Source organism: Notolabrus celidotus, chromosome 20 (assembly GCF_009762535.1).
Source record: "Notolabrus celidotus isolate fNotCel1 chromosome 20, fNotCel1.pri, whole genome shotgun sequence".
NCBI lineage: Eukaryota > Metazoa > Chordata > Actinopteri > Labriformes > Labridae > Notolabrus > Notolabrus celidotus.
In genome coordinates, this window is record NC_048291.1 from 7,770,018 (window position 1) to 7,797,525 (window position 27,508).

At 39.6% G+C, this 27,508-nt stretch overlaps 2 protein-coding genes across 3 annotated transcripts; one reads left to right on the forward strand and one right to left on the reverse strand.

The window, feature by feature from the left end:
- Positions 1–389: 389 nt before the first annotated feature.
- On the reverse strand, positions 390–5,113 carry natd1. The gene is made up of 3 exons (XM_034712026.1): positions 4,914–5,113; positions 2,332–2,450; positions 390–2,001 (listed from the first exon to the last, which is right to left on the reverse strand). The coding sequence occupies exons 1-3, from the start codon at positions 5,020–5,022 to the stop codon at positions 1,885–1,887; spliced, it is 345 nt and encodes a 114-aa protein (XP_034567917.1). The 5' UTR covers positions 5,023–5,113; the 3' UTR covers positions 390–1,884.
- Positions 5,114–5,142: 29 nt separating this feature from the next.
- On the forward strand, positions 5,143–27,508 carry LOC117832717 (nuclear mitotic apparatus protein 1-like). 2 transcript variants are annotated; one of them, XM_034711956.1, is made up of 18 exons: positions 5,143–5,360; positions 9,646–9,706; positions 11,987–12,329; positions 13,026–13,110; positions 13,225–13,360; positions 15,270–15,379; positions 16,492–16,787; positions 17,097–17,293; positions 17,433–17,531; positions 17,967–20,777; positions 21,883–22,030; positions 23,505–23,610; positions 23,988–24,144; positions 24,283–24,375; positions 24,554–24,640; positions 25,525–25,666; positions 25,971–26,062; positions 27,111–27,508. In XM_034711956.1, exons 5-18 carry the CDS (start codon positions 13,265–13,267, stop codon positions 27,162–27,164), a joined length of 4,488 nt encoding a protein of 1,495 aa, XP_034567847.1. In that variant the 5' UTR covers positions 5,143–5,360; positions 9,646–9,706; positions 11,987–12,329; positions 13,026–13,110; positions 13,225–13,264; the 3' UTR covers positions 27,165–27,508. The 2 variants fall into 2 exon arrangements, with proteins under 2 accessions (XP_034567847.1, XP_034567848.1); XM_034711957.1 differs by lacking the exon at positions 5,143–5,360 and having other exon boundaries at positions 9,545–9,706.

Consider the following 27,508-nt stretch of genomic DNA (forward strand, 5'->3'; position numbering starts at 1 on the left):
ATGATCAATATTTTCATATTATCACATGACTTTTTTTTAATTCAAAGGTGTTTTTTCCCCGACTGGAGTAAAATATCTGTATGGTACTGAGAGAATAAAAAAATAACATAAAATACAGTCTACTTCATTTTTACTTGTGTACTATGTGTATAATAGATTCATTAACAGAAACACATAAAACAATATGTGAGTGATATGTCACCTGTAATTAGTATAGTAATAATAATAACTGATAAGATAAGATAAGATAAGATATTCCTTTATTGGTCTCACAACATGGAAATTCATGGAGTTACAGCAGCAAACAAGAAGATGCATGGTACAAGAATTTCAACGAGAATATGTATAGAAAAAGAAATGTAAAAGATTTAAAAGATACATGGACAAGATTTGATGAAAATGTATTTATTTATAGACAACAACCAAACAAAAGTCTCAAGCACAAAACAACAGTACAAGGATTGTTACATATTGGCGCATTCGGTCGAGCCATTAGCTCAAAACTTCCTTTCAGGCAAACACACAAATATGAACAAAAGACAAAAAAATAGGAATAGGTGTATGACCTGGAGGAACTATATCAGAGCAAAAGGAGTTTCCTGTTGTAACCTTTAAATGATTGAAGCAGACGAAGGGTCAGCCTGTATGTTGATGATCCTCCTGACGGAGTGTGTGGAGTAACCTGAGGGATCTTTCGCTTCAACACTTTTGATTGTCGACAGCAAAAAGGGAGATCACAGTAAACCTGCATTTGTCAGTAAAAGATTTGCTCCATGATGACCTTTATCATTTGGATATCAGCTGGCATATGAAGCCATACCTCAGGGGAAAGAAAGCCAACGAAAAGAGGAGAAGTGTGTAAGCTCTGAGCCACATTTCCCTGCCCAGAGAATGAAACAATGCTGTTTTTCAAAATGCTGGTTTGGGCAGAAATATTCAACCATATCCACATTGAGGTTTAAACCACACAATGATGAGCTTCAGATCCAATTTATCACATGTTTCTGTAACATTTAACACACACAATGGACAGAACTATGACTCAGTGTTTTGTCTTTGGTTTACAAATCCCTGCACCTGTCCCTGATCGATTCCTGACGTAAATAATAAACAGTACGTTTCTATTTCTGGGCAGAATGAGAGTGGACATTTGGAACTTGGAAAATAACTATTGTCAAAATACAACTGATATTTTTTAATGACCCATTACCCAACAAATGTATGCCAGAACTTGCGGTTACCTTGAAAAAAAAAACTCTCTTAAGTGATAGATGTTTAAGTAACGTCACCAATTTTCAATCTCCTATGTTGGCATTTCAGCCCCCCCAGAAAATCCACTTTATAAGAAGAGGAGCCGATTAAAAATACAAAAACAAGTAAGGCTGAGGAATATCAAGAGGGTTGAAGTATTAGTCATCACAGTTGGAGCATCGTTGCCTCCATTTCGACACCGCTGGAGGCCATCTTGCGGTGCTGCCTTCAACCAGTGAGGGGAGGAAAGAGAATTTGCATCCCAAGATTTGACTCACAGCCGGTCACAATCATTCATAACCCTTCACTTGCAGTCAGTGATGGGAGCGTTTCTGTCTCAGTAAACGGCCTTCGGCTTTGGTTAGTTTATTTGCTTGCGATTTTTACATCATGTGACCAGCTGGTGCACTTCCTGTGTCTTGTTATGGACAAAACTCAACCACTGGCCCATCATTCAGCTCACAGGCGTCTTTCCCACGAGACTGCTCGTCTCTGGAGTCATTTTATATCACGTTTTACAATGCCTGGAGGGTCCTTTTTTGAGTATTGGCCTGTAACTCCAAAGCATGCTGCAGCTCAGTCTGAATCCGGAGGAGTCTGTTTCTCCTTCTCCTCTGTGGCAGCCATGTTGGGTCATTGATAAATATGTTCAAAGTACTGAGGCTGAGGGTTCTCTTTGACATATTTCTGGATGTACCAGCAGGTCAAGTGGGCTTTCAGGTCTTCTTCCACCACAAAATCCATGGCTGCCTGCCATCACAGAAAAAACAAACATGAAACCTGTTTCCAAAAGTACTTCAGACCGATCAGATCTTCTAACAAAGGCACTTTTTTCACATTTTCACAAGGGTCCTCCTCTTTTACTTCATGAGGTGTGTTTGGTAACACTCCCAACATAAAAGTGGTTAACTCCAAAGTTAAGTAATCACAATAATTCGGTGTAAAGTAACGGAGTGCAAATGAAAAAGATACATCTTGTTCTTTAATAACTCACATTGTTAATTGTGCAAACTTTGTCGAACTCATACTAATTGTGCCTCAAAGAACTGAGCAACAAAAGAAACATCCTCTCTGTTTTACCTTGGCCAGGTGTTTGGCTATCCCTCTCCCTCTGTAAGCATCAGGAACCTCGGTGTGCTGCAGGTCCACTGTCTTCTTCCCGACATATTCGTACAGAAGAACCGCTCGATCATGAGATCCTGAGGGCAGAGAGAAGTCACAGTTTCCTGTTTGGTAAAGTTCCACCAAAAATGTCCCACAGCTCAGGAAGTTGACCCCACCTTGCTGCAATATGCGAACGGTACTTGCCTGTACTTGTGGAGTAAAAAAAAAATTGCTAATCAGACAGAAAAAGTCTTACCTCATGCATGCAACAACACCCTGAGTCAAGATAACTAAAGCTGAGCCTACTGTCTACAACAGATCCATTCAACTGCTTCCATGCGGGTAAATCAGACTTATAACGGACACTATTCAAGTTTCTTATATTTCTATAAAATCCAAAATATGACTATAGGATGGAAGTCAGCACCTCAGAGTATGAGGTCATGGTCCTCTGCCAAAAAAACAGCATATTGCTCCCCCCAGGTAGGGAGTGACTCTGGGGAGTTCACGTATCTCAGAGACTTGTTCACAGTGAGGGTAAAATAAATCGTCAAATGGACAGTCAAGTTGGTGCATCATCGGCAGTAATGCTGGTGTTGTAATGGACTGTTGTTGTGAGGAGGGGACTGAGCCTGAGGGTATAGCTTTTGATTTACCAGTTTATCTATCATCTAGAAGCTTCGGGTTGAGACCGCAATAATTATATATCAGATACAAGCAGCCAAAATGAGTTTCCTCCAAAAAGGGTCTGAACTCAGCCTTAAGGAAAGGGTAGGAAACTCAAAGTAGTTTACTCCTTCGCAGGTGGTTTGAGCATAGATGCTTTCAGGGTGTCTCCCTTTGGAGGTTTTCTGGGCATGTTAAACTCGATGCAGACTCCTGGGACGACCCAAAAGTTGCTTCAGGGATTATATATCTAGTCTGACGTGGGAACACTTTGGAATCTCCCTGAGAAGCTGGAAAACATCACTGAAGAGAGGGATGTCTGAGTTAACTAGCTAAGCCTGCTGCCACTGCAACACAACCCAGGATAAGAGAGTATCCCAAAAAGATGTTATATTTCACATTTCCTCCAATAGTGCTTCCTCTCATGTTGTTCAAGCAGCCATAAAACACATTTGTTTATTACCCCTCCCCACTTTTCTTTTTTTAATCTGGCCCTTATAAAAGAGTAACCGACTAACTCTTGGCTACAATATTGATCAAGTTGCATAAACAACTTTCAGTCCACATATCACTCTGCAACATGGCTGCATAATGAGACAGGCATGAGTAATCTAACATGCAGACAGAGAGAGGGTGATTGTGGGGAAATATTAGGGTTGCCAACTGTCCCGTATTAGCCGGGACATCCTGTATATTTGGCTAAATTGGTTTGTTTTATACGGGACCTCAATTGTCCCGTATATTGACTATTAACTCTTGTAAATACAGCAGACTGCACTCTACAGATCCTAGATCAGATAAAACGACAGTGGTAGATCATGTGCCAATCACACTGCCTGTCATCCAATCACAGGCTCCCTCACGTACATCAGTTGTATACAAGTCCTGCAAAAAATGTGGAGAGGATTTTCTTTCTGATGGCCATTAAATTGTCAGACTCAAGAAACAGATGAAGCACAGAGCTGATCAAAAATGAACTTCAAATATCTGTAAACTGTGACTTGCCATATCAGGAAGTCTCTGGCTTTGCAAAAGGACAAAAGACTGCTTGAGTCAGTCAAGAGCTGCAAAAAGTATCCATGGAAAAAGTACATTTAGTGAGTCATACTCCTCTTTTGCATTTAATTCTTCTTTTGCATGTTTTTTATGTAAAGAGAAATATTGTGTTTTCTTTTAGGTTTATTCATATGAGGTTAAATAATGATACAGTAAGGATTAAAGGGAATATACACACTTTCTGCATTTCCAGGTGAATCAGAATCAGAATATACGCTGAATTCACACATCATGCTCACACCTCCATGGCACCAGGCACCTGTCCCTTATTTAGTAGTGAGAAAGTTGGCAACCCAGAAACATGGATGGTGTAGTTGGGTGGAGAGAGAGATAAAGATATCTGTTCAGGGAAGAATGACTTCCACAGTTCTGCTGTAAACACATCTCACAGAGCTGTCATAACAGGGAACACCTCAGAGCTTACTGACCTGGATATATACACAGCATTATTTGATCGAGTCCTAGTAAGAGTCAAACTGTAAACAAAGGGTGAACTACTTTAAAATGAACGAAATATGACTGCGACCATTAAAAGGGATCATGAGGTTTGTGTTCAGTAATGTTTTTGTAAAATGGGAGGGGGCATACTTGTTTTCAAAAGAGGACTGAAAGAAAAACAAGCTTACAAAGTTACAGGTGAAGACGCTGTAACAAGAAATAAACCCGGAATAAAGCCGTGACATTCACAATGTACGAAACAGACAACCCCTCTGTGCTTGAAATGGCAGCTGGACTCATCAATAGAAGCTCGACGTCGATGTTAGCTGCCAGATCTGCAGCAGCCTGTGAGCTAACAGGAGCCTGTTAGCATGCTAATGTTTACATGTTGGACTCACCGTTCAGTCTGATCACAAACTGCCGGCGCTTCCGGTCGTGTTCCACTAGAATCTGAGAGCTGCTCGGGTCCAAAGCATGAGCCGGAGCTGCCTGAGACGCCTGATCCATGTTGGACGATGATTGATGTGATGCTAACCAGAAATGGCTTCATGAATTTATGAACAAAAACACTTCCATCCAACGGAATCAGCTGTGAGGTCACGTGACGTTCAGCCAATCAGAGCCGGTGTTTTCGGAGAAGAGGAAACGGTTCAGATGAAGTGAAGTTATTCATTAAAATTATTTTATTCCCCATGCTGAGTGTCAAATAGATAATTATAAGTATTTAAAAATATTTTGTTATATGTAAACATTATTTTTATGTCTCTTTAGGGAAACCTGGACACAACATGAAGTGAGACCCCCTCCCTCCCCACTCCCGAGCTAGCAGTATACCTCATATCAGGGTAAGCACTAAGCAGCAGATTTAACCAGGGGTGGACAAAGTACACAGCTTCATTACTTGAGTCAAAGTATAGATACTCCAGGTGAAGTATTACTCCAATACAAGTGAAAGTTACTCTGTCAGATTATTACTTGAGTTAAAGTACTGAAGTACTTGCTATTAAAAAAACGTAAGTATTCAAGGTTCTTTTTAAAAAATCTCAAAACGTTGTATTTTCACAAACCATGAGTGCAGTCAAGAATACATAGGAGTACATTCTGTTACATTATGTTTATTTTGAAAACATTACTTGAAATCTCTAAAAACTACACCATGGAATAAAAACAGAAACTAAGTTACTCCAAGCACAGACAGCTTAGTTTGAAATGTTCATCTGGAATGAAACAAATGTTACGTAGCTCAACACGCTTTCTCAGGTTGGACAGTGAATTTTTGTATGTTTGGACAGAGTGGGAAACAGAGAGAACATTTCAAATGATACGTATCATTCTTCATTTCAAAAACCTCTAACACGGACTGAAGATATGTCCATGGGGGCTCAGGTGGAGAATTATAGCCATCATTACCACCTCTAAATGAACAGCCTGATCTGAGTGAAATTCGCTCTGTTTGCTCAGCGTTCAACCATGGAGACGCATGATATACAGGTACGACTAAACCACTGAGACAAACAGAACTACACAAACACAGTTTACTGTCTTAGGGATCAGGTTTCAGAAAAGAGAAGGAAATTCATGAGCTGACTTCAAAGCCAAAGTATTGAGTAACTAGAGCACTGATAGAAATGTAGAGGAGTAAAAAGTACAATAATTGTCTTCTGAATGTAGTGGAGTAAAAGTAATAAGTTCTCCAAAAAATAATACTCAAGTAAAGTATAGATACTCAAAAAATGTATTAAAGTACTCAAGTAAATTTAGTTTGCTACTGTCCACCACTGGATTTAATGATCTTAGAATATGAGAAAAGGTCAATTCAACAAACAAAAGTTACTTCCCTAAAAGGAAACAACAACTTAAACAATAGACACATATCTTATCTTAACTCCTAAAGATAAAAACATGAGATAAACAGATCAGACACAAGGCTACTGGCTCCCACTCTGCTGCCACATATGTTCTATTTTACAGTGGATATATTTACAACAATATTCACAAGCTAACAACAAATCAACCAACCTAGCCATCAATATCTAAACACACAAAGTTATATGCATCGAAAGTTCTAGCACTGTCTAATGCTGCTCTGTTGGGAATGCCAGGAGAAGGGCAGAGCATGTTCCAGCAATGGAGATTTAATCCAGGGATGTACATCTTCATCCAATCCAGGAGCAGCAATTCTGATCAAACCAACCAGAGGCCACACCTGCATCAGCACCTGACTTACTGACGCACTCACAGATAACATAGGAACACAGGAACACATGATCACCTACACAGCAGGGGAGGAGACAGAGCTGCACAGCACAACAGGAACACTTCACAAAATATATAACCCAGGGTCATGACAATGATTTAATTCTGTTTTAATTGATAACTCAAATAAATCTATCTCTGAAAAGATTAATATGACCATTTAGGTAATTTATATATTTCTGTTGTAATTAGAGAAATGGCAAATCCTTAATGATCTAAAATATATATTTTTTTCACATTCCTGCAAACAAATTTGGACCTGCTCGGCAGAAGACAGGTATGATAATATTTCCTAAAAGTCTTTTTTTATAATGAACTGGATCATCTTCTGTTTGAGGCTTCAGAAATAACTCACTTTGATGTATGATTGGGAGAAGTGGAAATCATTTATCTCCCTTTTCCTTAATCTTGTGATTATAGTTTGATGTAATTTAAAACACTTGTTTTTTTATTTTTTGAGTAAAACAACAAGACATCATAACTTCTGAATGTCTGTGTTTGTTTTTCTTTAAGTTTTGTTTTATAGCGATACTGTAAAAACTGAGCTCATATTGGTTAGTTACCTTGAATGACTATAATCAATTTGGCTTTTTGTTATTCCTAATAATAAAATAACTACAGTCTGTTTTTACTCTATACATATTTTTTATATAGTTCTTAAATAGTTGAAAACATCAAAGCTGCATTGAAGTGCTGCGGGAAACTACAGTTTTGTGAAGTCAATCAAATGTAGCTTATAATAACTGTACATTTATGAGTTGAAAATATGTAATTTAAACATAATTTTAGTGTTAGCATTAATACAATAAGTGTTCTCTATATGTGAGAAATCCTGAAATATAAACATGTTTTTGTAGCAAAGGTCAAAACTAACTGTTTACAGTTTGGTTGTTAGCTCGGCTCTCTCTGCAGGCTAAAATAAGCTATCCTTGACGATCCAAAGAGATAATTTGCTAGTGCTTATTTTGATTTGTATATATAAATACTTTGTCATATTTACTACATATTGTACAACAAACAAATTTGCTTCAAAATTAAAACCTTAATTCTCAAAATCTACTTTTTTATTCGTCCTTAATGTGGCCCTGATTCTCTGACAGACCCCTCAGCCCCACTTCATGCTTAAAGGTCTCGTCTGTTCATGACAAAAGTATGACTGCAGATGTTGCTGTGGAGATATCACACTTGCTCTCTTGTGATTATTTATATTCAGTTTTTATAGTGTAGTGCACAGTTAGTTACTCAAAGCTTTTAATCATTTCTGTGAGGAGATATTGTTATAATTATTGTGTAAGGTTGGCTCGAGCTGTGATGGTGGGGCCCATGTTTGTACATCTGATCCCCTAGTTTCTGCATCTCACCTTATTGGAGGAACGTACACTATCATCATTAAATGGTTTCAATAATCTAACTCTTCTTCCTCGTACTCTTTATCATTTTACTAACTCTATAGCACACACTGTTAAATGAATGACTCATTAGTTTAGGCTCTTCAGCTCGTGTTGCATTAACATTCATTTGAGAGGACAGGTGAGGTCACAGTGCAGTGACAGGTGTGTCTCTGTGTGTCCTCGGAGCAATCAGAAGCTAATTCTCTTCAGTTTGATCTCAGACAGTTCTTGTGTTATTCTCTGTGTTTCTGGATGTTTCTCAGTTAAAATCAACACCTTGTCTTTATAACAATAACGTGATGAATTATGTGATACTGAATTATGTGTCCCAGCAGGTACGTCAAGTTCACTTAAATTACAGAAGACTAATCCTGTTAAGCCCGTGGCTTAATCCTGCAAACTCTTATGGAGTTTGGGATTATGTGTGTGAGAGTGTGTGTAAGTGTGTGTGTTTGGTTGCGGCGCTGCTGTAGCCCTGTTTGTGATTTCTTCTCTCTGATTGTTGCCGGGGTGAGAATGAGCATGAAGGGGTCCCGATATCAGCCTCCGTTTCTCTTTGTTATTTGAGTTTTTCCGTTCAGTGTTTGTTTTTTTAACCCTACTTCTAAAAATGATGTCCAGGGCGCAAAGGTGAGTCAAAGTTATTTATTTTTTCCTCTAGAGGGCTTTATTTCTTTTATATATTTGTTTCTAAAATTCGATGACAAGTTAAACTCAAAACTGAAATTTCTGTAATCATAACATATTTTAACAAATTGAAATGTTAGTAGTGTTATTCAGTCCTAAATTGGCAGAATATTTATGTTAGGTTGTTTTATTTAACTGTCAACATACGTTTCTACACGTATTCTACAGGCTGTAAATCATATCTCGATTTGGCTGAGTTGGATGTGGTCTCACTGTTTGGCTGCACAATCATGATAATGTTTCTTGGCACCATCATTCTAACTCTGGGTGTTAATTTACTCCATAAAAATAAAACATGACTCCATCCCCTCTGAGGTATCCAGCCTCACGAGTAAAAGCCATTTGCAGCTAAGTGAGAAAAACAAAAGAACAAGCCCAGCAGAAATTTGATTATGAGTGAAAACTTTACACCTTACAGTAGTTCGAAATCCAAACGTTCTAAGCATCACAGAAAAGGACGGACTGGATTTAAGCATTTTATCCGAACAAGGCTGAATCTCTTAACCTCTCTCTCAACACCCTGTGCTATCTTAGACTGCACTTATGTAACAGCGCCAGCTTTAAGTGTTCATGTGTCAAAAAAGTACAGATAATCTCTCTGATCATCATCACTGACACAGATGTTTAAGAGCTTCAGAATATTTCCTTTAATATAGACCACAAGGTAATTATGAGCTGCCCAATAAAAAAAAAAAAACCTTGAGTACAGTCCAATAAAATTAATGAAACATCACTAACGAATATTCTGGTGATTGTTTATCTGATGACTCACTGGTCTGAATCTGTTCTGTGGTAGGTGGCAGGAGAACAAGGTGAACTCTAACAGCAACAAGCCTGCACAGAAGAGCGGAGGGAAGGTGAGCTCCTGGTCGACACAGACACTCACACATGCTGCTTTGGTCATTTAGTAACCGCTGTGACTTTAACTATGAAGCTTAGAGTGAATGGGAAATCTGTGTCCTGTTACAAAGTGTATTACTTTCTCATATTTTTCAGATTTGTTGTTACAGTCATACATTTTATTTTAGATTTACCATCCTTTGCTGCTTTTATTTACTTACTTATTAATTAATTTATCTTTTATCCATCTGTTTCTATGTTTTTGCCTTCATTTTTGTATTCCCTGATTTGATCTGCCATCTTTTTCAGCGTCTTTTTATATTATATTATGCTTTTATTGATCTCTTAAATTTGTATCACTCTTAATCCTCTTTTTTTGGATTCATCTCATTGATGCTTTTTGTTTGCGTTTGCTCCTCTGTTACATTTTTTCAACACCTCATTGTTTGGCCTGACTGATTGATGTTTATTCTCTTGAGTTCTTGCCTTTGCTTGTCTGTCATCGCACTCTGAAAACATTAGTGTTTAAAGGTGAGATAAAGACAAAGTTACTATCACTACATTATTATGAGTTAAAAAGTATTCCCTGTAAAACAGGATTGTTACTCAACTCTGTTATAAAATACATGGTGTGGTGTAGAGCATAATCATAATATGATAATAAACTTATAATACTTGTAAAGTATTGTTTACACAGGAATTGCAGATCAAACTGCTCAACACAGTCAGGAAAAGAAAGCCTTGAACACAGAGTGAGCATTAAACAATTTATTATCAACCCGAAAGTATTTAAGTCATCCTGCATTTTTACACAGTCAAATATGGTACTCACTTTTAATATATGCTGTGGACACTGTAATACCATATTTGGCAGCTTAGAGTCAATCACTTTGCCTGATACCTACCTTGCAGAAATGGCTCCGGATGTCAAAATTACTATTCAGAAACAATCAATCTTGTATGTATGTATCATTAAGAAGCATCTTCATTCATTTTAAGCTGTTTCATGAACGGTTGAAAAATTCTTACAGGAGCTTTAAAATAAGATTAAAAATAAATATTAAAAACAGATTCATGTCACAAAATGGAGAATTTAGGCAATTAGATATACCAAGATAAAATAAAGATCAAAACTAAGTATATGGTGAGTATAACATAGATCAAATATCACCTAATAATAATTTGCAACTTAAAAATGAGAGAATAAGGAATGCATAAAATCCCAAACAATACTACAGTTTAAAGGAGCAGCAGCAGTGCAACAAACTAAATAAGCCTGTCATTTAAATGATTGTTATAGCTCAATGCACAGGGGGAAAGACACATTTATCTTCTTTGTAATGACAAACTATTACAATGCAAACAAAAAAAAGAACAGTAAGGATGATTATGATAATGATCTGATCTATGCAACTTCAGGATTTGCACTTTGCTGTAACTCAAGAATGATGTGATCCTTTAAACAAGATCCTCAAAATGTTTTTAAGTTTGTAAAGCCAGAACCAAACTCATCAGCTAAGTGAACGCATTATGTACCACGACTGGACACAGAACAATTATAAAGGTTTACTGGTTGGTGTTATATCAATAAACACACTCAGCTTGCATCTTTCTGTTAAACTTCTTCATCTTCCTTCATTAAAACTGTGTTTATAAAAGTGTTTTGGACTAGATTGACAGTATATTACATTTTTCATATAAGCCCTCCCATCATTGCCTCTGATTTCCTCAGAGTGTGAGCTCGATTTTCTGGACGTGCATACACTTTGGTTTGATTTATATCTCTATTAATGTCTGAAGATGAGGACGGCGGAGTTACGATCAGCAGAGTCGCTTCGTCAGGCCTCTTCAGCCTCCTTGCATTGATTCCTCTGTCTCGTCCTCCGGCCTCAGATTGATGGCCTCTGCAGTTGTTGAGGTTGCATCTCCTGAGAACGGACTGCACAGAGTGTGTGATGGCTTTCCAATGCTCAAGTGTAATTAAGTTTAGGCTGAATGTTTGTGCACGCGCATGTGTGTGTGTTTGTTTGTCCTAGTGTGGTCACAGTGTCGGTCAGATGGTACTTAAGCAAATTAAGAGCTCTTGTGAGGATTAAAAGGTTTCCTCCAGTGGTGATTGGATTGTATGTGTCAGAGTCCAAGTTTGGATTAGGGTTTATCTGGAGGTGTAATGTTTGATATCTAAATTTGATCATCTTTAAACCTGGGCACCACACAGAGCTGTCGTCCTGTGATTGATTTTTCATAGAGTCAGTGTTCAGCCTCTGCTCTGGCTTTGTTTCCATTCTCTCCTGAAGGTCCCAGCAGCAGCCTCAGCACCTCTGAGCAGTGGAGCCAAACAGGGAGGCAACAGTTCATCTCGATCCAGTGTGAGCTCAGGAAGGAGTAACAGCCTGGGCAGCAGAGGTTTGGGCTCGTCTGTTAGTGGCAGCAGAGCTGGAGGCAGTTTGAAGAGAGGCGGTCAGCAGAGCCTGGTTGGTCAGCAGGGCAGCAGAGCGGTATCTCGCCCCAACAGACCGGCTCTACGCCTCTGCAGCAGCCGCAGCTTCTCATCCCTCCACACTTCCTCTCTCACCACCGCTCCATTCATCCGGAGCAGCCGCTCTCTCAGCAGACTCGACCAAAGACCCAACAGAGATGGTAATTTCACTCCCTTGGTTTATTTTGTTAACTTGTGCTACTCTTTTATATTTACAAACACTGCAAAAACCCCAAATCTTACCAAGTGAAATTGTCTCATTTTTAGTCAAAATGTCTTATCCCACTTGATTTAAGATACATTTACTTAACAGGTAACATTTGAGTAAGATAGAGGGACTTGTTTTAGGCCAATGCATCTTAAAAATCTTGTTAAGTCAAACAATCTTGAAATTATCTTGTTTTGAGTTGTAATTTAGAAGAAAAAAGGTTTATTTTACATTTCATACATTTTTCAAGCTGAGATCTTATTAGTAGAAGACAAATAATCTTGATTAAAGACAAACCCTTTACTTGATTTAAGTAAATGCATTTTATTGGATAATCTATCAGAAAACAGCTCCATTGATAAAAGAAAGAAAGAAAGAAAGAAAAGTTTTTTAAGAAATCTTTCCAAGCAAATTTTCACTTGTTCTATTGGCAGATTGTTTTGCTTATTTTAAGGTTAAAGTACCTTGAAATAAGTTTTTTATTCTCGCTTTTGGAGGGGCATTTTTCCAGTGAATGATCTATCCAAACATCTGTCAGATATTCTGTCTTGTCTTAAAATGCTTAAATGTGGTTGAACATTTTTCCAAAGCTGTTTATATTTTCTCAAGCAAAACTTGTGTTGTGTCTTTACTGCTGTCTCTGTCACAGATTCAAACCACAAAGCTTTAAGTTCACAAGCAGAAAAAGGAGAAACCACAGAAAACAACCCCATAAGTCCTGACCAGCTGATCAGGTTTGTTTCTAGTGTTTCTTAAAGTGCATCAGATGATTTTTTATTTGTGTAACTGAAATGATAGATGAACTGCAGAGAGTGATGACTACTTTGTTCTTGTTTCTGTCATTGAAGGCCTAACACAGATCTGTGTCAGGGTGATGAATCAGAGATAATGAAAACATGCAGCTCCTCTCAGACAGCAGAGTCGTCCTCTCCTCTGGTCTCCACCGCTGATTGTTACCAACACTGCAGCAAAGTGAAGAAACAGGTCGGTGCTACTATGTTTACATCTTCAAACTGCTCTCCGATAAACGCTGACTGCTGGATTTTACATCCTTGATATAAAGTATGACGAGCTGTAACAAAAAGGGTTTTGGAAAGAGGAACAAACAAACTAAAGGAGCTACATTAGGTTTTTATTTTATGCTCAGTCTGTAAATAAAGAAATGCATGTAGGGTCTGTCTGGATTACTCTCGAGGGAAGCTGCTGAGTGCACCAGAAACCGATATTTTTGGAGTTTCTGCTCGTTTTGGCTCAGTCTGCTCAGGCTGTTTGGTTTGAACATAGTGTGGAAGTGTCAAGCGCACTTTCTTCATCTTGTTTTTCTCAAAAGTCCTGTTCTCTGCCAAACTTTCTCAACAGGCCAAAATTTCAGATCTGCTCTATGCGCTCCTACAGAGCTTCATATTCTAAAACATAGGTCCAGTTGAGCAGATGTATTCACCTGCTTTGAGCTGTGAGGAGTGAGGTGATAGAACCAATGATGGAGAGTAAATAAAGGGGAAACTACATTTTAGATGAATATTCAGTAGATGTCGATGGCTATATTTAAAGGTGACATATCATGCAAAATGGACTTTTTAATGGTTCTCTACCTGAAATATGTGTCCCTGGCATGTCTACAAACCCCCCGAGAATGAAAAAATCCACTCTGCCCCGTTCTGATTTTTTCCCCCTCTGTAAATGGGTGTGAAACGAGCCGTTTCAGACTTCCATGTTTTTGTTACGTAACAACAATATCCGGTCTGTCACGGAGTCAGAGCTCGGAGCTTGTTCAGCCCATAGACTGTATAAAGTACAAATTAACTTCTCCGTTTTTCATTCCCTGCACAAATGTGTGCTAACAAGGAGCTTAGGAGGGAGGCATGCTAGTTGTAGGCTGTCTTAATAAACACAAAGGTCGGTTTTACTCCCCACGTCTGCAGATTTGAACATCTAGTGGATGATTTTAATTTATCATGGATAAGTGCTAACGCTAGTTAGCATAGCCACATAGCTACATGTCGTAGCTGTAGCTGTGTACCAAGACACACGTCTACATACTGACAAATAAAACAACAAGAAACACAGAATCTGTGACCAATCCTTCAGAAAAGGTCCCTCTGCCTTTCTGGCAGAGGTCGGTTTTACTCCCCACGTCTGCAGATTTGAAGATCTAATGGATGATTTTTATTTGTCATGGAAAAGTGCTAGCGCTAGTTAGCATAGCCACATAGCTACATGTTCATAGCTGTAGCTGTAGCTGTGTACCAAGACACACGTCGACATACTGACAAATAAAACAACAAGATACACTAAATCTGTGACCAATCCTTCAGGAAGGTCCTGCTGCCTTTCTGGTAGAGGTCGGTTTTACTCCCCAGGCCTGCAGATTTGAAGATCTAGTGGATGATTTTTATTTATCATGGATAAGTGCTAGCGCTAGTTAGCATAGCCACATAGCTACATGTTCGTAGCTGTGTACCAAGACAAACGTCGACATACTGATAAATAAAACAACAAGAAACACTAAATCTGTGACCAATCGTTCAGAAAGGTCCTGCTACAGGCGCATCTCCGTCAGGATCAGATTCTGGATCAGATTCAGAGAGCAGCCAACATGTAAACATTAGATCAACGTGCCGGAGAGCCAAGGGCACACCCACTTCCTGAGGGGGCGTGGTCAGAGGGAAAACAGAGTTTTCTGAGGAGGACTGAAGAAGAGGGCTTTTCAGGCATGCCAAAATCTGATTTCAAAGTGTTTTTTTGAGCATAAACTTTAAAGACATGTTTTGGGGACCTCTTAGACCAATATATATTGATGAAAAAAGCGTGATATGTCACCTTTAAAGCCAACCAATATCCAGTCCTTCTCTCCAACATATATAATGAATAATAAACATTTATTTTTCCACAGAGCAGAGATGGAGTGTACACACTCTGTGCAATGACCTCTGGGATGAGACGCAACTGGGTCCAAGCTGTGTTGAAGAATGTTAGGCCTGGCCCTACACCTGATGTCAAAGGGTATGAAACATTTGTCATAGTTGATACAAGAAACTCTTATTTGAGAGATTTTGTCATACAGGCTAGAAAACTACAATTTGATTTTACTAACCAAATCAACAAAAAAAGATTGACAGAACATAAAGAAGAAGGAAAAAGATAAGAATTATAAAGGATAACAATTGTTAAGATAAGACAAGATTGTATTTTATTGATAGTAGCAAGAGTAGTACACAAATATTAGACACAAAGAGAAACAAAAACAAACAAAAAAAAAGTTAAAAAAATAAGAATCAAATTTAAAGGTATAAACAAATGATACACATGGTATAAATAGTTGTATTACAGGCAGTAAGGAAATGTTATGCTGATGTGAGAGGTTGACATTGGTGTGATTGTGGTGTGGTTAGGATAGATTGTATGCAATGTAAATAATCAAATATATATAGGAATGTAATGTGTCTGGATACAGAGATAGAAAAGTAAAAAAGTACTATATGATAATAACATGATCAGTCCTAATAAATTATGATAATAAGATATTAAAGTAAAATATAATCTAATAAAATGTAATGTAAAATTATGTAATATAATGTAATATAATATAATATAATATAATATAATATAATATAATATAATATAATATAATATAATATAATAATATAATATAATATAATATAATATAATATAATATAATAATATAATATAATATAATGTAATAATATAATAATATAATATAATATAATAATATAATATAATATAATATAATATAATATAGTATAATATAGTATAATATAATATGATATGATATGATATGATATGATGTAATGTAATGTAATGTAATGTTATGTTATTTAATATAATATAATATAATATAATATAATATGCTTTATTATATATCGTCACACCATCAGAGAGTCAGTGCAGAAATAAATATATATAATAAATAGATATCTTCATACATCATCTCTGTTTTTCTAGACTGAAGGGGAATCTGGCTTCTAATTAAACGCAGTACAGAAGTGTTGCATAATTTTTCTATTATCTCATGTTTAAGTCTCAAGCTATATAATTCTAACATAGCAAATAGATAACCTGTGGGTAAATGTTAAATATCCTCTTTTCCCTCACAGCTCTGTCACAGAGCAGCAGCCTCCCTCACGTCCATCTGACGGTCTGAAGGAAACTGAACACACAAACAGCTGTTCAGAAAACTGTGCAGAGGAATCACAAAACCAGCAGAAAGAACAGAAACTCTGTCTGCACAGTCCTGCTGATAAAAACTCTGCACCATCTACAATCTGCCCCTCTTATCTCTTCACCCCAATCTCACCCCCCGCCTCTCCCACCCTGTCCCCTAACGAGTGTGCACAGCAGAGGGAGGAGGGTGGAGGTGCTTCCTGTTGTCTTGTTGAAGTCTCACAGACAGGTGAGTCAGTGAACACACTGGGGACAATCAGAAAAATGTCTTCACATCTTTTTTGGGGAAAAATGTTAATTTAGATTTGGAGGACAGTCAAATTGGAGTGATACATTTTGTATTTTTAATCGTTTATGAAGAGTTTTTTTTTTATATATTTTGCACATCCTGGGAGGAGCTTGAATATTTCAGAATTGGCTCAAGTGGCTAGAACTCCCAGCTAAAGGAGATCTAATACCTCAGTAGGAATATGTCCGGTAAAACAAGGTTAAATTAAAAATACAACACATTGTTCTAAAATGATTTTCTGCACATCAGGTGTGACAGATACTTTGTCACATGTCGCTGGAGCTGAAGGCAATTCTACTTCTACAACAATGCCGTCAAAAGATGAGTGTTTGACTAAAAGTTCAAACATGCAAAGTGAAACTGAGCAGAGAGTGAACACCACCCTCCAGAGTGAAGAGCAACAAGTGTCAGGAAACAAGCAGAAAACTGGGCAACTCGTCAAAGAGGTACAATCACGCTAGAGGGTTTCTTACAAATAACGCTCTTTTTGTAAGAGAGTATCAGAAATGATCCAATGTTTGAGCTGACCACCTAAATATAAACAAATGTGAATATACTGAGACAGTTTCTTGATTTTCTCGTCAGCTTGAACTCACACAGAGGGAACTTTCTCGACTGCAGAAGTTAAACAGGAATCTGCTGGATGAGCTACGACAACAGAGAGAGAGTCAACATCTTTTACAGGTACAAAATGCTCCAACATACAATTATTCTCACTCTAAGAAGCACTAGTATCACTCACTCCCACATAGCAGACAGGTCTGGGCCAGATCTGGTGTCAAGCCGGCACTGCTGGCTGACTGCTGGCATGTATGTCAACCGGATGAGGGCCAGGTCTGGCAATGATGGCATTGTATTTATGATCTGGGCCGATTAAGGTTGAGCTTGTGATTAAGCTGGCCCATGTCTCTGGCAAACTATATCTGGGCCACTTAAGGGCCGTCATTCTTTGTGGTATGTTGGCCAAGTCTAAGTGTATTGTGGGCCAGAACTGGGCCATACCAATTTTGCTATGTGGGCTGATGTAAAGCTACATAACTGTCATAACAGGAAAGTCGAAGACACATTCTGCACTGAAATATCAGTTTATTAAAGTCAAAGCTCGTTGTTGTCTTGTAGGTTGTTAATCTTCCAAACGGGTCTCCTCAACAAGCTTTGGCTCTGCAGCGGCTGCAGAAGATGAACCTTGACCTCCGCTCTGAGCTGGAGGCTCTGAAGAGGAGTCAGGAGGAGACCAGAGAAGCCGAACTGAGGCAAAGAGTGGACCTCTTGGCTCAGCAGGCACAGCTCCTGGTCACAGGTGATGCCACAGCTCTCGCACAGGCCCATCTGGAGCAAGACCGCAGACAGTTTCAGGAGCAGCGAGTGGAGTGGGAGCGCTGTGTGGCCTCCCTGAAGTCCCAGCTGAGTGCTGCTGAGGAGCAGAGGGGGGAGGCAGAGTCTCGCTTCACACAGCTGCAGCAGGAGGTGCAGGGTTACCACAGTCTGCAGGAGGACGCAGAGCACTTGCAGAAAAATCTGCAAGACATGAAAAGTCAACTTCAAGCCAATGAGGAGGCACAGGCTCAAAAAGAGACTCGTCTACAGAAACACCTCCTGCTGCTTAAAGCCAGTCAGGAGAGAGAGCGGAGGAGTCTGGCTGCCAGCCTCGCACAGGAAGAGCAACACTCACAGGACCTTCAGCAGAGACTGGAACAGGCGGAGGAGCAGGTGGGGAGCCTGAGTAAGACTCAGACCTGGACAAGAGAGATCGAAACAGCTCAACAGCAGCTCCAAGAGGAACTGACATGTACAGTGTCAGCTGTACGGAAACTTCAAGAGGAAAGAAAGCAGCTGGAGCGCCGCTGTGAAGAGCTGCAGAGTCAGTTATCTGACGCAGACGGGGAGGTGAGTCGACTACAGAGCCGCCTGAAAACAGACGAGACGCACTACTACAACCTCGAGCACTCATATGAGAGGGCGTGTGAGGAGCTGCAGGTAGCCTTAGGGAAGGTGAAGCATAAAGAAACAGACACTGCGGACATACGAGAGGGGTACGAGAGGCTCCTGGACAGGAAGGAGCAGGAGCTGACTGAAATTCTGCTGAAGATGGAGGTACTAGGAAACAGCCTGGAGGAGACAGAGGTGAAGCTGAATGAAATGATGAAAGTTTGTACCTGTTCCACTTCAGGGGCTCCTCAACAACAGAACACTGATCCCACAGTAGACAGTGGCTCAGGTGCTGTTGAACATGCACAAACCCGTTCTGAGTCATCTCACCCGTGTGCTGTCACAGCAACAGACGATCAAGAGAGGTTTATGTCTGTGATTCAGGCTCTTGAGACCAAGCTGTATGTGACGGAGGAGAAACTGAGGGACATCATGCAGAGACTGGAGGAACAGCAGGGTCACACCAGCTGTCAGGACCCCCACCTCTGCTCCCAGCTCACCCGGAGCCGAGCCAACGCTCAGCACCTGAGTCTGCTGCTGCACAGCCAGGCCAAGCAGAGCCAGCGTTTCGCCCAGGGGACAGAAAACCGCTGCAGGATGCTGCTGGGCAGGTTTCAGGTGGCGCTGAACATCATACAAGCCTGCAGAGAAAAACTTCAAGCCAATCCAATTAATATAACAGAGTTTGAGAGGCAACTAGCCAGTGCTGCTGCCTGCCTTCAGCAAGGAGAGAAAGATGCAGAGAAACAAGTGCATGAATCACGACACGCAGGCAGAGGAGAGGACAAGATCCTGAATGATGAAGCATCAGCCGGATCTGAGAGGAAGCCCCCTGAGGAGGACGTGGAGAGTGTTGGAAAGTGTTTGATGAGGGAACTATTTGTAACAGAGAAAATGGTTTCAGTCCTTCAGAGTCAACGTGGACTAATACACTCAGTGCCAAGAGAGACTGAGGGGGGCTTTGCACAAAGGTACAGAAACATCGTCTCCCAAAGAATAGCTTTAAAACTAGACAGAACTCAGTCTGGAAGAACAGAGTATGAAAACACTGAACCTTTAGAAAGCACCATCCACAGAGTCTGTGCTGAAGCAGAGCTGATATATACAGCCTTTAGACTTCAGCAGCAAAATGAGAGCGGGACCATCACACAAAGTCAAGGAGCGGAGCATCAAAGGAAGGGTCTGGCAGATATTAACCCCCCTGAGCTGGCTCCTTATGAAGGCAGAGGTTCAGAAGCAGCTGCAGGAGAGAGCGATGACTCTGATGTCAGAAAGGTAGAGGCAGAGAAAGAAGCAGACTGGTTACAGAGACTGATACCCCGGCTACAGAGAAGAGCCGAATGCTTGAACCAGCTGTGCCAGGAGACTTCTGATGGTGATGCAGCAGAGGGCAGTATGGACGTAAAGATGGAAAATGCTCCTGCAGCAGACTTGAATCGAATGCAGGAGCATGCGAAGATGATATATTTGTTGGAGAGACTGTCCTTGGATTATGAGCATCAAACTGAGGAGTTAGAGGAAAAACTGCAGGCTCTGCGCAAAGAGGAAGATGTCATATTAAAGAACGAGCAGGAGGCTTTAAATCACAACCTGTGTCAGCTTCAAGAAGACAACAGTGCGCTAAGAGATGAGCTAGAGCGCGCTGAGCTCAAGATAATCTCTGTGGAGACCGGGAACCAGAGACTCCTGGAAAACATGCAGGAAATTGAGGATTACCACGAGGAACGGATAAACAAACTGGAAGCAGAGTTTCAGGAGAAGATAACAGAGCTGCAGCACATCCACGAAGAAGAGATGAAGTACTTGCATTGTTACTACACCAAGTCTTGTTTGTTCAAAGAGAAGCAGACCAGAACCTGCACAGATGCTCCTGCTGTCACTGAGTGTGCATCCTCCTCACCTGACCAGACTGTGACGAAGAAGAGAAGCAGAGAGGAGCTCGGAGAACAGGCGATGGGAGCTGATGCAGCAGAGTTGAGAGGAGATCATGAAATACTTGAGGTAAAAATACACTTTGTCTTTATCAGATGACTAGCTTTAAAGGAAATTATTTGTAATGTCTTAATTTTTTCCTCTTATGAAAAAATATTGGCAGAATTCAGGAAGGATCTTGTCTGTTATGGTAACTTACATCATAATTTTACAGCAGAAAAATTCTGTTTGTGAAAATAGTGTGGTATTTAAAGCTCCTGTGAAGAGTTTTAATCTGCTTATGAAACAAACAAAAATTTATATTGACACCCCTGAGTGATCTACAAAAACGGACAAGATTACGGTGGCCCTGAGAGCTCACAGCACTGCAACTTCAGAAAACGCATGCAAAAAGACAAAACACGAGCAAACTAAGAAAACGTCTTCATCAATTTGACAACACATGCACAGCATTTAGAAAACGCGCTGCAAAGACCACAGCAGAACACATTAGAAAAACGTGCTGCAAATAGACGCCAACACAACGGAAGTGTTTCCAGAGGACACTTAAAAGTGATGCACACGTCCGACCACGCTTGTTGTTGACGCAGATTTTGAGTCACAGCGCTATTAAGGTTCTCTTAACATCAGTGGTGTTGGAAAATGAGATAAAAAAAGTAAGTGCTTTTGATTTATTTTAACATTGTGATCGCATGATTCAGCCTGTTGCAGTGATCTGCTGTTAAACTGCAAGCATGTCCGGATTTGTGCATTACTTTTAATTGTCCTCTGGAAACACTTCCGTTGTGTTGTGGTCTCTGCAGCGTGTTTTCTAAATGCTGCGCATGTGTTATCAAATTGATGTTTGATGAAGATGTTTTCTTAATTTGCTTGTGTTTTGTCTTTTTGCATGTGTTTTCTGAAGTTGCAGTGCTGTGAGCTCTCAGGGCCACCGTACAAGACCCTCAGCAACAACATTATTGCTTTTGATGTAGTAAAGCAAGACCAGCGCAAAGATGAAAAGTTGAAACTGTTGTCTTAATTGTATGATCAAAGAAAACTGAGATTATTGGTCAACAACAGAATCCGTTTTCTACAAGTGTGCCAGAAAGTAGAGTAACTTTAACTGTTCCTTTGACTGAGTGAAACGTGTATGAATGTATCAATAGGAGAATCTTTTATCATTTGACTGTAGGCCCCTTGTGATGGGAGTTTCACTGCTCTGGAGGAAATGCACAGACAGCTGGTTGGTGACCTGCAGCAGCAGCATGAGCAGGAGGTGGCAGCTCTTCTGAAGGAGAAAGACCATCTGCTGCAGGAGGAGACGGCCTCCACCATGGCAGGTAAACATCATTTAGCAGGAAGCTGAGCAAAAATAAAAGCACTTTGGATTTTTAAAGCCCTGTGAGGTATTTTAGCTGGTTATGAAACTGACTATTATTAATCATGACGCCTCTTTATGAGCCCCAAATCAAAAGAGACCAGTGACTATTTCTACATTTTGTATTATTATTTTTTTTTAAAGTTATATATTTGTTTAGCTTTTATGCCTTCATTTAGGGAGGCTAGGACAGTGGATAGAGCAGGAAACTTGGAGAGCGATTTGGGAGTAGCATGCAGGAAAGGGGCCGAAGGTTGGAATTGAAACCAACATGAGGCATGCAACTCAACTACCAGGCCAAACAGGCTCCCCACTGAATTCTTATTTTCCATACCTGAAACAGCTGCTGTGGGGTATCACTCAGAAGAAATTATTACGGGCCTGTGTCCACTAATGGTACCAATTATTTGGATTGGTCACTGTAACATTGACAAGTGTAGCAATGTTCCAAAAGTTGAACTTTCTCAACTTAGAGCATCGTGAGGACAGCAACAAAAACAGCCGTGGAAGAGGGCGGTTTGGCCTGCGACCATGAGTGCTCACATTGCAAAACTATATTGATTTTGGAAAGAAACAGGCACCACCTACACAAAAACACTGTTAATGGACACAGGCCCTAACAGCACGTTACAGAAACAGCTTTTTTTTTTTATTCACCGCAAAGAACCAAGAAATTATGTTTTAGACAGTTGAAAGGAAGCAAAATAACACAGGACTTCCACCAGATCTGTGTCCAGTCCATCTCCGATCCCCTGTGCTCCAGCTCTGTGAATTCTGAAAATCAACCAGATGTTTAAGTTTTGTTTTGGTGACTAACTTCCTGTCCAGCTCCATCTGCTCTGTTGAAATTGATGCTTCGTGCTCCAGCATCCGGCAAAAATAGAAGTCTTGCGTATCTGATCCGTTGTGCTCTGACCTGCCAGATCAGAGATGCAGCCGGAACGCAACGGAGCAGATCCAGTGGGAGTTAACAGATTGACTAGAATAGAAAGCTATCAGATCCAGTGCTGTAATGGCTCGGAGACAGACCGGACCTTGTGGAGTTTGGCTGTAAGACTTTTGTCATAAAACACAAGTACAGGACAAAAACATTAAAGAGATAAGAGATTTTGTTTTGTCCACTGGTGCCGCCAAAATGGAAACGAAACAGAAGTTCTTTACAGGAGCTTTAATAACAAAAATAATGTTATTTTTTACATATTTCTTTTTATCAATCTACAACTTTTCTATCATAAACTTTAATGACATTAAAACTAAGGACTGGTTAATCTGCATTATCAACTTACATTTAAGTAACATTTGGGAGAAGCTATTTGTGAGTTCAGCCAAAAGAAGCTTCAAGAATGACTGAAAAGAAGCTTGTGTTCATCATGAAATGTTGAAACAAATGAAGTTACTCAGGTTGAACAGTCATGCACGCTCTCATCTCTCTGCAGCCATTGTAGCGATGAGAAGAGCTCATAAACAGGAGCTGGAGAGGAGTCGACGGGCTCAGCACATCAAGGAAAGTGCTGACATCACACAACTGCAAATGGAGTACGAGTGAGTGACTTTTGGTCCTTTCACAGCGTTTGTTTTACAGTTACGCTACAGAAAAACAACTAGATACATCCTGCTCTATCTAATGTCATTGGCAAGAGATTTTCAGAAAGATAACAATCCAAAAAACTGCTGCACACTCACACCTTTACCTACAGCTATGCCTCTTGTAGTCTTACTAGTTGGGTCAGTTTTCTCACTGACCCAACTGTGTATCAACTGTGTAAAATGTATCTGCTGTAACCATTCTGGACCTTCATAGGAGATCATTTTTCCGCATTTACAACTTGTAAGAAATGTAAAAGACACTCCAAATATTTCCTCTTTACAGTCAAGTTTTCTCCAATGTCTTTGTGTGTTTCTTCTGCTTCACCCTGCAGCAAAGAGCTCCAGGTGCTGCAGAAGGAGCTCGATGTGTTGTCGGTTCAGCACACTCAGAAGTGTCTGGAAAGCGCCCAGCTGAACAAAGAGCTGCAGGAGGAGAGACAATCCTCGGTGCAGTACCAAAGAGAAAACCAGGAGCTCAAAAAGAAGCAGGTAGCAACTTTTTATCTTGTACTGAACAGCTGAAGGTTCTTCATTTGCGCTCAAACAAAACAAGAACATCTTGTATTTCCAAAACCAGTTATAAAATGTAACTCTGTATCTTCTTTCTCTGTGTGGTCATCTTTTCAGAGAGAGACAGAAGACACGACTCAACAATATTTCTCTCTGAATGGGAAGCAGCTGCATGCTGCCTCTCAAGGAAGTGACTTCTATGAGATGGAGGTATGTTGCTGCTCAGGTTTAACATGATAAACTCTACCTCAAGTATTATATTTTCATATAAGTTATCCTTAAAAAAAACAACATTTTTAGAGGATAAAACATATGTATTCAGTAAGTGTAGTGTGAGAATTAATGACACATACTGGAACTCACTGCGTTGTCTTGTTTTGTGTTTCAGGTGATCCTGAGGGCGAGGGAGGCAGAAATGCAATTTCTCAGACAGGAAGCTCGCTCACTGAGGGAGGAGTTGAAGATTGCTCGATTGGTATGAAAACAAACAAATATAAACAAACAAAGAAGGAAAATATATCAGAACAACTACAAAAACCTCTTCCTTCAATTGATTCCACTTAGAGACCAGGGGTGTCCAGAGCGATGCCAGGGGGAAGCAGGGACCCCTCTGAAATCTGAATGGCCACCCAAAAATTCTCCATTCTACACTATTATTGGTTATTTGCCTTGTCAGAACAGGACTGTTAAAATTAGATTTGGATATTTAGACCTTGTTTTTATGCATTAAACCATCGTGCATTGTCCTCTTTTGGTACTTAAAATTGTGAAAAAAACGTCACTCAATTGAAAAAAGACCAAAAGAAAACCATGGTTGCTTCTTATTATAGTTAAATTGTATTCAGATGTATTTAGTTTTTTTTTGTTTTCTTATTATATATATAGATAAGTGTTGCCACTTTGAGGTTATATGTACAGTTTATTACAAAAAAATGGCTCAGTACTGGTGCACATTCTTCTGGAGCGCTCACCATATTTGTTTTGGTGTTTATCCACCTCTGCATCTGTTTGCGCCCTACCCCCTCAGACAACATTCAGTCAGCCAATCAGAGCAGCACCTCATCATCAAAGCATCGTTACCCACTCAGGTCATTGCATTGACAATGAGGTTAGAAACTGAGAGGCCACAGATCTTAAACAGAGGCTGAATTTGAGATGTTTTTTGCAGCTGAATTCAAACCTTATGTCATTTATATTTTGTCACTGTTTTGTATTAGTTTTTTAACTTTTTAAACTTAATTATTTATACACAGTCATATAACATCTGTATAATACTGTAATGTGAGTAGTTAAAGGAGATTTGATTAGTTGAGCAGAGAGGGTAAATAAATGCTATTTATTTGTGTGTGTGTTTAACAGGACAAAATATATGCCCACCACAAGCTGAAGGCTCTCTATACAAACAATCAGGATGAACCCAATCCTGACGTCAACAAACACTGTGAAGATTTCAACTTCTCCACTTTGTCTCTTGGCAGAGACGCTGCAGCTCAGAGCCTCGGTGAAACACTTTGTAACATCTGATCATGATATCAAATAAGATTTCTACTCAATTACATTCAGGCAGCTTACTCTGTGCAGCACATTAACTTATTTCACTTCTGCGGAACATATTGTACTTGTTTCCTTTCTTTAAGGGAGTTAGTAGGAAAGATTTATGTCTGCAGTGAATTTCAAGACAGCTTCTGAGTGGTTTAGCTCTGGGTGAAAAACTGGGAACAGAAGAAGCATATTTTTGTCGTTAATAAAACAAAATCACCAACTTTGGTCAAGAAAGGGACATAAAACATGTCTTTTTTCCTCAGAGGACACTGTGACAAACACAAACAACGCTGCTTTTCTGGAGAAAACAAAGAAATCATCCCTCACACGTCAGATCAGAGGACTGAGCTCAATGGTAAGGATTTTTGTGATATAACAACATTTTAAGAAACACATAAAGTAAAACTGCTGATGTTTCCTGTAGAGCATGTTAGACTCATAGACTGTATAAAATATGAACGTAGTATCCGTGATGTCACCCATCTGTTCCTGAGAGCTGTTTTGAAGCTAATCAACGGAGGCAGCCATATTGGAAATACAGAACTCAACCAGGCAGAGTGTGACGTAGTGTGAGCATCCTAGCCAACAGCTTTGTGTTCTGGACCGGGAGTCACGTCAGTCATGTCCTTATTTGCACAAAAAACTCATAATCTTGATATCTTCTTGAACCGTCACGTTAGAAAAAAATTCACCCCCCGTACAGTGTGTGCCGATAGAGAGATTAGCTACGTAGGGCCAAGCCATTTTTTGAACCAGGCTGTAAACATGTTTATTAATGCTGCAAAGATTGTCTTCTTTGAATTGGTGTGTAGGTGGTTTACAGTGTTTCTGCAGCCAGCCTCAAGCGGATTCTCAATGTATTGCAGTTTATAACACTTCCGCATGGGCTTCATCGTTTGAGACCGGAGGTTGCCGTTTGGTTAGGTTAAAACAGAAAGCCCCAATGAATGTGCAGACATCAGACAGAACAAGTATGAAAGTACAGGAACGAACTACCCCTCCATGTCAGATTGTCCCCTACATTACTGACTTTTAAATCCCGCCTTAAAACATATTTTTACTCCTTGGCTTTCAACCCAGCTTGAGGGTTGTGTGGTCTCTGTCTCTGTCTCTGTCTTTCCTTTTATTGGATTTTTATTTGCTCTTACAGTGTATTGATTATTTTTAAGTTTTTTATTTATTTTATCATGATTATTTCTTCTGTGTGTTTTAACTCATTTTCCTCACTGAGCAGCACTTTGCTAAACTTGATTGTTTTTAAAATGTGCTATATAAATAAAGTGGATTGGATTGGATTGGATGTTGCTTTCATCGTGACAGAGCTTTAAGCTGTAAGAGCAGCAAATTCATCAAATTCAAGCATCTTCTCATATTTCTGTTGTTCCTCTGTTTTTGCTTTTCAGAGTTTAAAAGACGGCCTCTCTGCCCAAGAGAGAATGAAGCTGTTTGAGTCATAGGATCTACTTCTTATTATGAGAACATTCAGTGTGTTCCACCAGTGTAAAAAAAAATGTCATTAACACATTGTACCACTAGATGTAGCAGCACACAACACATGGCTCCATCTGAGGCTGAGATCATGTTCATGTTTTAAACTTCTGTTCTGCAAAGAAAAAGTTTGATGACCAAAATATTTTTGCTGTGAAAATAAAATAAGGCACACTTTAAGAATAGGGCTATTTTTTAATATAGAACAACAAGTTTGTAATGTTGATATTATTAGTTATGTATGAAGATGAAGATGTTGTACTGTTGCATCATTATCTAATGTAAAGAAAGACAATAAAGTGATATAACCTTA